General features: G+C 40.3%; 1 protein-coding gene across 2 annotated transcripts in view; it reads right to left on the bottom strand.

The window, feature by feature from the left end:
- Positions 1–12,749, bottom strand: part of trappc9 (trafficking protein particle complex 9) — a 356,386-nt gene that overhangs the window by 341,863 nt on the left and 1,774 nt on the right. Inside the window, exons 2-5 of one of the 2 annotated variants that reach the window (XM_038302353.1) lie at positions 9,927–10,522; positions 5,258–5,403; positions 4,902–5,027; positions 542–568 (exon numbers count right to left, since the gene is read on the bottom strand). In XM_038302353.1, coding sequence (XP_038158281.1) covers positions 542–568; positions 4,902–5,027; positions 5,258–5,403; positions 9,927–10,516 — 889 coding nt within the window. In that variant the 5' untranslated portion in view covers positions 10,517–10,522. The remainder of the gene's footprint in view (positions 1–541; positions 569–4,901; positions 5,028–5,257; positions 5,404–9,926; positions 10,523–12,749) is intronic. The other variant, XM_038302354.1, reaches the window with a different exon arrangement.

Raw genomic sequence — 12,749 nt, 5'->3', positions numbered from 1 at the left:
TCATATAGAAGGAACATGTGTTTGAACACAGCGACAGAGGGATGTTTCTGTGGGAAGCATTTTATGTTGCGCGACTTCCTTTCTGGGCTAAATAGAAGCTACATAACAAAGAGCCTTTTTTTAGTAAAATCAGTGCAACTGGTACAAAAATATTTTTATTTTTAAACCAGATGTTTTTTTTTATATAAAAAGAAACATAAAAGTTTGAACATTGGGTTTTAAAACAGTTATGTGACCCGTTTATCTGAGAGGGAAAGATTTTTGAAGCAACTTAAAAAAAAAAGGAATTTAGTTGTCTATAAGTTGAAGAAGGAAGTAAAATGAAAGAATAATCAAGAGAATATCTGATCATAAATGTGGCTGTGATAAGTTGATAAACCATAAAAAAGATCAATAATTAGAAATCAACCACAGGTAAAAAGACAAAAAAAAAAAAAAAACAAGTGAAAGTGCTGCCACTGAAAACCAAAGCAGGTGAGCGCATGCAAACTGAAAGACTGGTGTCTAGAGGAGCTACGGTGGTTAAACAGTCAGTCCGTACCTGGATCAATGAGAACCTCCTGAGCCCCTACAGACAGAGAGAGAGAATGCAGGTTCACTCCATGACACAAGGCGCAGGGTTAGCAGAGTTAGCCTTCTGCTCAATGGCTGCTGCTGCATGCTGCAGGGTATTCATGGTGGTTAATAACAGACTTCAGCCTCTGCTGCACATAAGTCTCCATCAATCAGAGCTACATACAATGCATTCAATCTTTTAGTGAATCGTGATTTTTTTTTCTTTATCCAACGTTTCTATAGATAAATGGGATGAACCGCAACCGCGCAGCTTCTGAAGTTCAGTCGGTTCACTGTTATGCAAAAAAATAACCTGAACTTCAGTAAAGTTTAGAAGCTAAAAGACCATGAAATCACATCAGTTTATGTATACAGGACTGACAGGTTGGACGTTTTAGGATTTAGGAAAGATATGAGAAGCTTTTAGAGGAGGGGTAACTAATTAAAAATTAGCTGCGTCCAAAAAAAAAAAAAAGTCAACAACCAACAAAGGTCTGGAGACCTTTTTAATTATAAGCTGTTACTTAACCCTGATATAAAATGAGGTGTTTATGTATCCATTGAATTTTTAAATATAAAAATTAAAAATATATATATTTACCATTTTAAAAGTGTTTTTTGAAGTAGATAACAACAATCGCTTAGTTTGGTATATAGACAATTTCCTGATTTACATATTTTATAAAACATCTGAACTGACCGTATTTTTTTCCTTTTTCTGTCTTAATGTTGGCAGTGGGCTTTATGCTGCCCTGCAAGGCTTTAAACCTGGGTTTGAATGGAGACGAAGCCATTCTCAAGCACATATCAAGGTGCTCCTTTTGAGCCTGGATCCAGATTTATTTCTGATTCTGTTCATGGTGGAGAATCCTGCTTCACAGCAGCAGGTTGAGCCAAACATCCTCTAAATGAGTAGGGTCATCTTTGAGCACCATTTCACTATTCTTTCATCAGTTCACCACAGTTCTTCCAGCAGTCCACACTTTCTCTCTTTTTCTCATCTTCTTCTCCTTCTTTCCCATCGCCCGGCTTGCCACAGGTTTGCCTGCTGAGTCTAAAAGTAGCAGCAGCAGCAACCCAGACTGACAGCAGCTCATGTGGATCACGTGCAGCCTGGTGCCAGATGCCCCAGATGGCTTTACCATATTAACAGGAGAAGCGGCGCAAGTGAAGATAGACACTGTCGTCAGACAACATGCAGTAATTTATAAATGTTTTAAATCAGGTAGGGTCCGGATTAGCCAGTAGGTGGGTCTGGATCCTGGACCGCTAACCTGTGACCTCTGTATTTGGACAGTCCAGGGTCACGGACAAAATGAGGCCTGAAACTCGCTAATCTGACTTCCCACACAAAGGCAATCTATCAACACACCTGGGACAAATCACGAGTTTTCAATGATCAACAACACGATTCAGACTGTTATATATTTCAATGTAGGCAATTATTGTTAGAAAAAATGTAAATGTCATAATTTTATTTGAACTAAGTCACAGGCATTTGGCCTGTTAGGAATGTTGGGTTGTTTTAACTTCAGACGGGGAGAGCAAATGTTTGTTCCAGGAAGGGTCTGGTCTTATCCAGTGATTAATATCCACCGCCAATAAACCTGCACCCCCCTGTTTGTATGTGTAAACTTCTGACCCCTCCTGTTACTCCTTTAATAAAGGCAGGGGACAGAGAGGTCCCAGCAGAGTTGAACACAGATTTTTCAGGGAGTGAAAATTCTCCGCCTGTCTTCTCTCCTCTTCTGCAGAAAAGTAACTTGTCTGTTTATCTTGGTTATTTCTAGAAAATAAATATCAGAAAATATCGGCCTGCCTCAGAAATCTATAGTATTAGAAAGTTCGTAGAAACTCTTTGCTTCAATCGGCTTCTGTTTAAAGCTTAACAGATGAGGGCTTACAATTTCTCTCTTTAAAACTTTCTTATTATCATAATGTTTTCACTGTGATTTCAAAGTCTTTTAGTCATTTTCCCATAATTCATAGAGCAACCTAATTATTCTGTGTTTTTGAGAGGCTCCCTACTGCAGGGCCGGAGCACCGCCATGTTTTACAAAACATACCGAAAATCCACAATTCAGACAAATTATTAAACGATTATTGTTAATTTTTTTACTTTAAAACTTTAGGAAATCAAAGGTTTTATAGAACTATTTATAGCTGTATTACATCTGGCTGCTGTTTATAGAGATATTTAAACAAAGTTCTTTGTTTACTTGAAAGGTAATAAAATTCAGAGAAAAAAAAAATGTTCACACGAGATAATAAACCTAAAGTCATTAGACTAAAAAACTAAAAGTGCTTCAATACCTTTGGTTTGTTCCTAATCCTAATCTTAATCCTTACATCGGTGGCTAAGAAGGTAAGTGGATTTACGACTTCTTTAAATTCCTGTGTTGATTTAGAGACTGACTTGGTGAGAGTCGTTGATCATAAAAATGGCGACGCCCTGCACCTGCAGGCTGGAACTCGTCAGGTTTGCGCGGATGGTTGTTTTTTTTGTTTTTGTTTTTTTTACATCCTTTACTTTCTTTAATTAAAGAATTTTTAATTTTTAAACTGAGATGAAACTAAAGCCCCATTTACAGTACCCTCTGAAACCGATCAGTGCCGAGCTTGGATCAGTTAACCGTGCCGAGCTCTGTTCCTTAAAGGTGAACACCTTTTTTTTTTACATTAGCCCCTTGATTTTACATTATTACATCATGTTCTACTCACCCATATGAGTTTTGTGTCAGTTGGAGCTGTTCTGAAGATATTCGGTTTTGTAATCCAAGTAACGTCTTCCTATGGGCAACGACTTGAAGGCACAAACTAAACTGTTCATAATTGATCATTTATGGTACGCAAGCATTCATAACATGTAGGCGAATCACTGTCCCCTAGATAACTGCTGCTAGTTTTACTCACATGCCTGGAAGATGTCTAGTGCTGCTACCACAGATGATCTCGCTCTCCAAACGGAATTGAATGATTCAGATTAGCTAGCCGAATGAATAGAAGAGGTAGAGCGTAGCTACCTGTGACCCAGGCTGCCTGTCGCAAATCCAGTCCGGCGCGCGGATGACGTCATACACACTCCGCTTTGTTTTTAAAAAATATTTCAAAAAATTAAATTCCATTTGGAGAGTGAGATTATCTGTGGTAGTAGCACTAGACATCTTCCAGGCATGTGAGTAAAACTAGCAGCAGTTAACCGTGGATGTCTCAGGGACAGTGATTCGCCTACATGTTATGAATGCAGGCGTACCATAAAGAATAAATTATCAACAGCTCACCTGCTAGTGGCGATCTACGGTACTACCGCTCACTAGGAGTGTCTTTAATGACCTCCCTTTCAGAGACATAGGCAGGTATGGAGCATTGCATTCTAACAAAAGAAGCCAAACAACCCCCATTCCAAAGGGATGGACCCATTCGTCTGTTTCAATGTGCATGTTTCGTTGAGCTACTGTATAAAGCCTTGAACTCAACGCTATTACTGACATTTTGAATTGAAAAAGCTTCCTGGATGCAAAACGTCTTCAAACAAAGTGCAGTGGATTGTTTTTTTTTTACTTTTTTGGAATGACCTGGATGACTGAGAATCTTCACCAGCATGTTTGGTCATAATTGTGGTATTTCGTGGTCAGGCATCAGAGTCAGCTTTGGGAAGTAGATATGACAAACGATAGTCTAATCAGGGCTTACAGACGCAGGAAACAACGACAGACGTTGAGTTTCATCACACTGCTAAGCAGAATCATCACTGGAAATCGTGTGGCACGGTAGGGAAGCTAGGATTTTTATGAATGTTTGAAATTTCATGATTACGGAGGCTGACTGTAATGAGATGATGCGGTCTGATCATGTGCTCTGTTATCTGAGAACTGAGCCAGAACTGAACCGTGCCGGTCCCTACTGCTTAGTGCGGTTCAGTTCTGTCTGGCTCGGTCCGGTTAAGTTTTGGGTTCCATTTACACTCAGTTTTCTCAGTTACCGTTCCCAGCCCTATCTCTGCACGGTTTCTAAAGGGTAGTGGAAAAGGGGTTTTAAATGTTGAAAGATTATCGACAAGCTGATAGACCAAGATCTCACGTTCCCACGCATCATTGACGCTTCCACCTCTGTTAAACACATAAACTCTGTCAGCATTAAAGTTAAACATTGTTAATAGCATGTTAATAAAAGTGAGGATGGTTAACTTGGAGTTTATATAAGTAATCAGAGGGACAACCGGCACATTTTAGCATTTAGGAAGCTAAAAGTGAAACAAAGCTGAGCAAAGCTGAGCAGAGTGGAAGCTAGCAGCCGGCAGAAACCGTCTCATCATTGGACGCTTCGCTTCCTAGTCGTCTTCTTACCCGGTCGGTGGCGTTTCCCTGCGTCGGCCGGCTGGGAGATGCTGGGTTTGCGTGCGGTCGTCTTCCCCGCTGTGCCCCCGGGGTAGTGGAAGATCACAGAGGCCGAACATAACCCTTCCAACGCAGCTGCAAACAAAAGCAGAAACATCCTCTGGTTTTCATGGCCTCTGATGTCAAAGAATCCGAGTTTGTGATGTAAAGAGACAAACGATGGGAAATCATTTGAGGGGAACGAATACTTTGGCTATAAAAGCTTTTTCTTTGCTAATATAAATATAAATTGTTCCATTTAAAAACCTACAAACTTTCCCTCTAAAATATATAAAAGAACTGTTAACTCTGAAGTCAGTGCTTACCACCGAGCCAGAGGAAATCATTGACCCCCCTGAGCAGCTCCACGGCCATGTGGTAGTGGACCAGCGCGTCCTGCAGCATGCCCGCCTGCAGGCACAGGTCCCCGACATGCTTCCTCAGCCGACCCTGGCAGCGCTTCTTGTAATGCCTGGTTAGAAGGCAGCAGGGAGCAGAGAAACAAACATTTTAGGTCGAAGCTGTTCTAGTGCAGATCTGCTTGACAGCTGGTTTCAGACGGTCAGCTAAAGGTGGAATAAACTCATCCGCTGAAGAGGAACAAGAGCAAACAGGGAGACTATGAAGCATCCTGGGACTCATGTTTTCACTGAAGGAAAAAAAAAACAGAGCAGCTTCACCACTACTGTCATCAAGGATTTAGGAAACTATGCAGGAAATTTCACATCCTTAGAAACACTAGGAAGGTCAGGGGGGGAAATAAAGTGGCTCAGCAGGAGGAAACCCAAACAGAAGCAGGGGTTTTAAGAAAGACAAAGATCCGAGTCTGGAATGAGCCCAGAAATCTGGATAGAGCTGAAATATAAGCAGATAGGAGATGGGGAAACAAACAGCAGCGTCCTGATCAACGATTGGAACAATCAGTATCAGTCTCTACTTCAGCGTCTGATCATCAAACGCTTTACTTTACGCGCTGATACCAAACAGACTCTTTTTAATCCAGTCGATAAACAGTTTCTAATTCAGCCACTAGATGTCAGCAGCTGCTCCACTCTGACCTCCCGTTCACTGGAACCAGAAATATGATGTTGATGAAGGTTCATTAAACCTCTGGCTGCTAACATTTAGTTTGTTAGATTTTTTAGTATTTGTTGTGAATCAGGGTTATTTTACAAGCAGGTTTCCCAGCTTTAACTTTATAATTCTTTAAATTAATTTAAATCCAGACAGGAAAATTTAAATGAAATCCAGTTTTTGACAGAAATTTATGTCATTTGTGATAATTTTTTTCTAATTAATTTAATAGAAAAAATAAAGATTTAACTTTTTTTTTAATACATATTACGCAGCCCTAATCTGTGCTTTTAAAACCTTTAAAATGACAACTTTATCTTCATTTTGTGAAGTGTTTAATCTCATTTGTAAGGACGGCAGAAAATCTGCAGCTCATATTAAAAATTATAACCTTCGAACAAACAGGACTGCAGCCTGGAGCTCTTTCTATGAGCTAAATCTGCACAAATAAGCAGGAATTGAAATAATGCAGAGTTAGAAGTCTGCCATAATAAAGCGATGATTACGACGATGATCTGCAGATATGTTCCGATCATCGACTGGAACCCAGTCTCTTTATTTAGCTTCATGTTAGGGTTAAAAACAAGAACATCAACTATTCAGCTCATCAGTTTACCTGATAACTCATTTAATATGAATGCTGTTGTATATTTTAACGTGTGGAACCGCAAAGTCTCCTGACTTGCAGCCGTTGGACAAATCTACGGCATGACATCTAACATGTGAAACGCTGCATGATGTGGGTGGAGAAGCGAACTTAAAGGAACGTTTGTTTTCATTTTTCAGCAGACCTGAACTACAGGAAATATAAATCTGTCATTTTTTCTTTTAATAAGCGCCTTTTTTCTTGAATTGAGGAGGAAAGGGAGAAACTTTGCCAATGGAATAAGACAATTTATATTTAAAATAAGAAAAAACAATTGCATTGGCTCCTTTCAAGTGCATATTATCTAGTTATTTTGATTTAACAGTAAAAATACTCATTCCATTGGCAGATCATCTTATTTACCTGCACAAATAAGGGTAAAAACACTTAATTTAAGACATTTGTTCTCATTTCTAGGTAATTTTTGCAGCGTATATTACCGTTAATAGTTAGAGGAACAAAAAGCAGTGATCAGGAGCTTCTCTGCATATAACGTTGTAGATCTGATCGTATGATCTGGTTGAATTGTAAAGTGCCTTCAGATGACATGTGTTAGAATTGGCGCTATATGAATAAACAATTGAAAATTCAAATAAAAGTAGATTACTGCTTTCAAAGAGCTTGAACAGTTGACTTTATGGTAAAGATCGATCATCAACAAAGGTTAGGAAGGGAACAAAGGCTAAAACAACACTTACAGTCGGGATTGGTAAACAAAATGGTCTCATATCCAAGGAAAGTGGTGCTAAGAGTTGAGCAACTAAAGGAGAAGTTCAGGGTTAGAGGTTCAGTTCCCCTGAGGAGAGCAGCAGCACAGCCTGCAGCTACATCAACAACAGGGACCGTCTCCTCCTGAGCAGCGAATCAACGACCAGTTCTGAATTTAAGAAAGTTAAATTCTGCTACATATGGAGGGAATTTTCATCCATTATTGTTTCAAGCAAAAACAAAAAATTATGACTAAAAAATTTAAATAAAAAAAGTAATTCAGAGGAAAAACTTTGTGAATTTTTTTTTTTTAATCAAAGAAAGTTTTGGTTAACTATATTTTATATATATTTTTTTGTTGTTTGTTTTTTTCATTTTGATTTCTCAGATTGAGTTTTATGAATTTAATTTTTTTTCTAATTAGGTTTTCCTGATCACATTCTCTCCACTCCTGGTGGCGGGATTTCCTCTGGAGCGAGGAGCAAAGATACATTTCTATTGGTCTGCGTTTTTTTGGTCAATGCCAAACATCAGGAGCCAGGGTTTGCTTGAAGTACGGGAATCGGATCTGCAACCATGATTTATTTTGGCACGCAGGTGGCACAGTGGTTAGCGCGCACAACACAGGTACGGAGGCCTTAAGGCTGATTTATACTTCGAAACTAGGTCGCCTGCGTAGGTGTCGCAGTGAACAAAAAGACGTCCCCGCCCCCTCCGCTGCACCGCTCCCAAATTGTAGCTGACCGCAGACAGGAGGCCGACTTGTTTTGTTTTTATGACCGAAATTCCAGAAATCAAGTCGTGAAGTTGGACCATTTAGAGGAGCGAGGTGTGCGAGAATGCTGGGACCCTTTTTCCACCTGGATCTCCGCTCTTTTTCGCCGTCATGTCCCTCCGTTGTCGGACAAACTTGTCCCCACTTCCTCACCGCCTCCGCCGTATCTAGAACCACAGCGCATAGAGCAGACCACGCTCAAAATTGAACATAAATCAAAAATGTTTGCGTCGAGCTCACTGCGACACACTGCTGGAGGAGTATAACAAGCCCTTTAGTCCTCGATAAAAACCCAACAAAAAACACTAAAAATTCATAAAACTCATTCTGAAAAATAGAAATTTGGAAAAAAAAACATATTTGAAAATATAAAATCTGATAAAAATTTTGAAAACATAAGATTTGAAAATAAATATTTTCAAATGGATGGATGGATAATCTGTAAAAAAAAAATAATAATAATAAAATAAAAAACTGATCATTGTTTTTGAAAAAAAATTAATAAAATATAAAAACATAAGATGTGGGGGGGAAAGTTCATCTCAAAGCCATTTTTTAAATAAAAAAATGGAATAATTAAAACTTTCATTTCTAGTTTGCATTTATTTAAAATAAAAAAAAATTTCTGTACAACAATAATGGATCAAAATTCATTCCATAGTTAATCAGATCCTGAACCCTGATCAGTCATGCAGCCGCATCACAGAGGGAAAGGATGAGCCTCGTTCAAGCGACTGTAATCAAGTCAGATCTTATTTCCTTTAGATGACCGGAGGAACAGATGTGGACGGGAGAGAATGCAGAGTTTCTAAACAGCTTTCTGCACCAACAGCAAACCTGCAGCGGAGCAGAAGGTTTGTTCAGGGAGAAGCAGGGAGGAGAACAGCCAGGCATGGACCGGGTTCTAAGGAACATTTGGAGGGATCATCATGTATGGATAATGCTGAGGCTGAAACAATTAATTGAATTAATCGGGATTAATCGATTATTGCAATAATTATCAACTAATTTAGTAATGGAATAATCATGAGTATAAAGACTGTAAAATATGCTTTTAAGGTGACAGATCAACCCACTTAGAGCAGTAAATTTAACAAAATCGTAAAAAAAATACATAAATATTTAGCATTTAACATAAAAAAAATTTACATTGAAACATTTTAGCTTCACCTGGTTTAACTACATAAATCGTCTTTAAAGAATCTTTGGCTATCCGATTAATAATCGAAAAAAATAATCGAAAGATTAATCGATTTGCAAAATAATCATTAGTAGCAGCCCTAGATCATACCTGAACATAATACTGCCCCCCCTCCCCCACCTGTTGCTGCACTGCTTCAGTCAGCCGTCTTAAACTAAAGCTACTGCTCTGTAAACAGCAGAGCTTCCATAGAAAGAAACACTGAAAATCGCTTCTAAATAAAGACAATTTTGTTCGATTTAGTTGCATTAAGGTGTTTAGATTTGACTATTCAAAGTGTGATTATCGATTCCAAGTGATGCAGCTGAGCAGGATAGCCTGAGAAGCTCCTAGCGGGTCATATCTGGGCAGAGCTGATGCTGCTGGGATCAGTGAAGGGAAACCAAACTGGTCTAAGTTCTCACCTTTTCACACCCAACAATAGACTCACAGGACAGTATGGAAGAAAAAAAGGAAGACATAAAGCAAGATAAATCAAACAAAGGCAGAAAAAAAACAGAAACAAGATTTCTAAGAGGATTTGAAAACAGATGAGGCAGAACAAGAAGCAGGACTCCCGGCAGGAAGGTGGATGTTAGAGGGAACGCTCACCTGCTGTCTGTGTCCAAACCCACAAAGTCCTTCTTCTCAAATGGCACACAGAGGAGCTGGATCTTGTCTCCAGACTTATCCGTGGCCCGGTCCAGACGCTTGGACTCTAAAACGATGAAGATGGACTCCACAAAGTCCTCGATCCTCCTCTCTACGTCGGAGCAATCCTGGAAGCTGGGGTAGAAGGCCACGTCGGTGCGCTGCTGCTCGGCGATCTCCCCCTGCAGCCCGAACACCAGCAGGCGCGAGTCGTACAGGGTGGAGCTGTACACCTCCTTCTGGCCGTGGAAACGCTCGGCGGTCTGCGGCCAGTCCTTGACCGAGTCGCACGCCGTGATGCAGACCAGCCCCACCACTTTGCGGTGCGTCTGGAAGTCGCCCCACTCGTTGTTCTCGGGCAGGTAGTGGTGGCGGTAGCGGATGTAGAGGAGACGCTGAGAGTCCCTGATGTTCACCTGGTTTACGCTGGCGATGCGCTTGTAGATCTTGAAGAACTGGTCCTCGGGAACGATGCCCACCGGTTGGACCACCACCAGGACCGTCTGGTGGTCCTCGGCGCACTGCATGTAGTCTGGGACGCTCATCGTCATATGCAGCTGTACGGAGACAGATCTGTTCAAAAACAATCAGAGCATCACAGTGTTCGTGAAAAAATAATCCTCATTAAACACATTGAAGTTTTTGGAAAACAACCAGAAAGAATGTGTTTGATGATCAGAAAGTGAAAATGTGGATCTAGAAAAATTCTATTTATTAGAGATGATTAAATTTAAGTAGCAAACTATAGCAGAGCAGCTCTGATTTGCTAAAATATTTGCTTTCAATACAAAACATCACTAAAAATCAACCCTGTTTCAAAGAATTTCTCTTCATTTTAGTAGATCAGTTTTTGGTCTTTCGGCTTTAGCATCGATGCACCAAACACACGGCTAATCTTGACTTAATTAGCTTCTATTTATGTTTGGGAGGTCAAATATAAAACAAATATGTTTGTATTGTTCACCATTTTTCACTATCTTAATATTTTTGTTTAATTTAGTCTTTATTTATACATGCAGTCTGATTAATTCAGGATCTCATAAAAAAAAAAGACCTGATTAAAGGTACACTATGCAACCGGTGTTGATTTTCCAGCGAGACTCCCCCCAGAGGGCGAAAGTAAAAGTGCACTGTCGTAAATATGCACAGCTGTTCTCCTGGTTTCTCCGTCAAGCCAGGCGCGGTTGTTTTGAGCTTAGCAGACAGGCGAACGCAACGAATGACTAATGCTGCGTTCACACCGCAGCTGGCGCGACAGAAGCAGCGAGTTTACATGCAAAGTCAATGGTTGACGCGCGTCAAGGCGCAGCAAAGGAGCAGCAGGCCCAGCGCGTCTGAGCAGCTGAAGCAGGGAGAGAGACACAGCGCTGATGATCAGAGGCTATGATCTCTCCTCTTAAACAGTTTATTGACGCCTAAATTAACTTAAAATGCAGAAATCTGCCGGCAGAATATGCAGTTTGGATTATTTAGATGAAAAACACCTACCAGCTGCCGCGGTGAACCGCGAGGACGTGACCTGGCCAGAGGCTGCTGATGAAGGGGTTCCTTCTGTCGGCGCACCGCTGGTATGTGGGGGTCTGAGCGGCTCCGACAGAAAAAATATTGAAGGCAGGATAATAATCTGAATGAACTGACGGCACTGATTACGTTTTCAGGTGTATTTTCTCATTTAAACACATATTAAAACTACTTTATTCCAAATGATCACAGCAAATATAGCTGCAAGGCAGAGAAAGGATAGTGAAGCTCCGCCCAACGCGCGTCAGACACACTTTTGCACCGCACAGCCAGAGCGTCAGAACTAACTGTTTCAAGCAGCAAAAATTAAGCAGCAGACACGATTTTGCTGCTTTTGCTGCGTGAACGTAGCATAACTGCACAAGGATCGCCACTGTGCTAGCAACGAGAATGCTTTTAACTGGGGGGTGTAGCAGTTCTCGGCCGTAAAGCAAGACTGACTCTCACGAGACTTCTGAGCCTGTGGGTGCGGGTCGGTGCTCCTGCAATTGCAAGTGCAGTATTTCCCCCACAGACCACCAGGGCGGCCGAGAATACCTTTGTTCAAGTCTGAAATGAATCATTTAATCATCCAAAACGTTATGGAACACATTAATTAACTGAAAAATGTTGCATAGTGTGCCTTTAAAGGAAAGAATTTTCAGTATTTGAATATATAAACAGGCGCTTTGCTGATCTTTTCTTTCTTTGTTTATAGAACCAAAATCTAGTAGGTGGCGTGATTTGTTCAGAATCAAACTACCTTTAGTTAAAAACACCAACATGTGTGTTAATCCAAAGATTATAAAAAAGGGAAACTTTCCTAACTGCAGATCAGACTTAAACTGAAATCCTAAAAGCTTAATGTGTTCATCTATGGTTTAAAACATTAATAATAACACATCCTGTAATAAATAAAGATTTTAATTCAAAAAATTGTTCCTTTCTTCTCAGGTTTATAGAAAACAAAGAATCTGGATAATAAGTAGTCTACAAGAAGAGTGTAAACTCTCCTATCCTGGCTTCTCTTCATTGGCTTCCTGTTAAATCAAGAATAGAATTTAAAATCCTCCTTCTCACATATAAAGCCTTAAATGGCCAAGCTCCATCTTATATCAGAGATCTGATTGTTCCTTATGTTCCTAACAGAACACTTCCCTCTCAATCTGCAGGTTTACCAGTGGTTCCTAGAATTTCTAAAAGTAGAATGGGAGGCAGATCTTTTAGTTATCAGGCTCCTCTCCTGTGGAACCAACTACCAGTTTTAGTCCGTGAGGCAGACAC

The sequence above is a fragment of the Cyprinodon tularosa genome, unplaced genomic scaffold (assembly GCF_016077235.1).
Source record: "Cyprinodon tularosa strain WSP-4 unplaced genomic scaffold, ASM1607723v1 ctg489, whole genome shotgun sequence".
Taxonomy (NCBI): Eukaryota; Metazoa; Chordata; class Actinopteri; order Cyprinodontiformes; family Cyprinodontidae; genus Cyprinodon; species Cyprinodon tularosa.
Note: the sequence above shows the minus strand (reverse complement) of the source record. Positions and strands in the feature narration are given on the sequence as shown.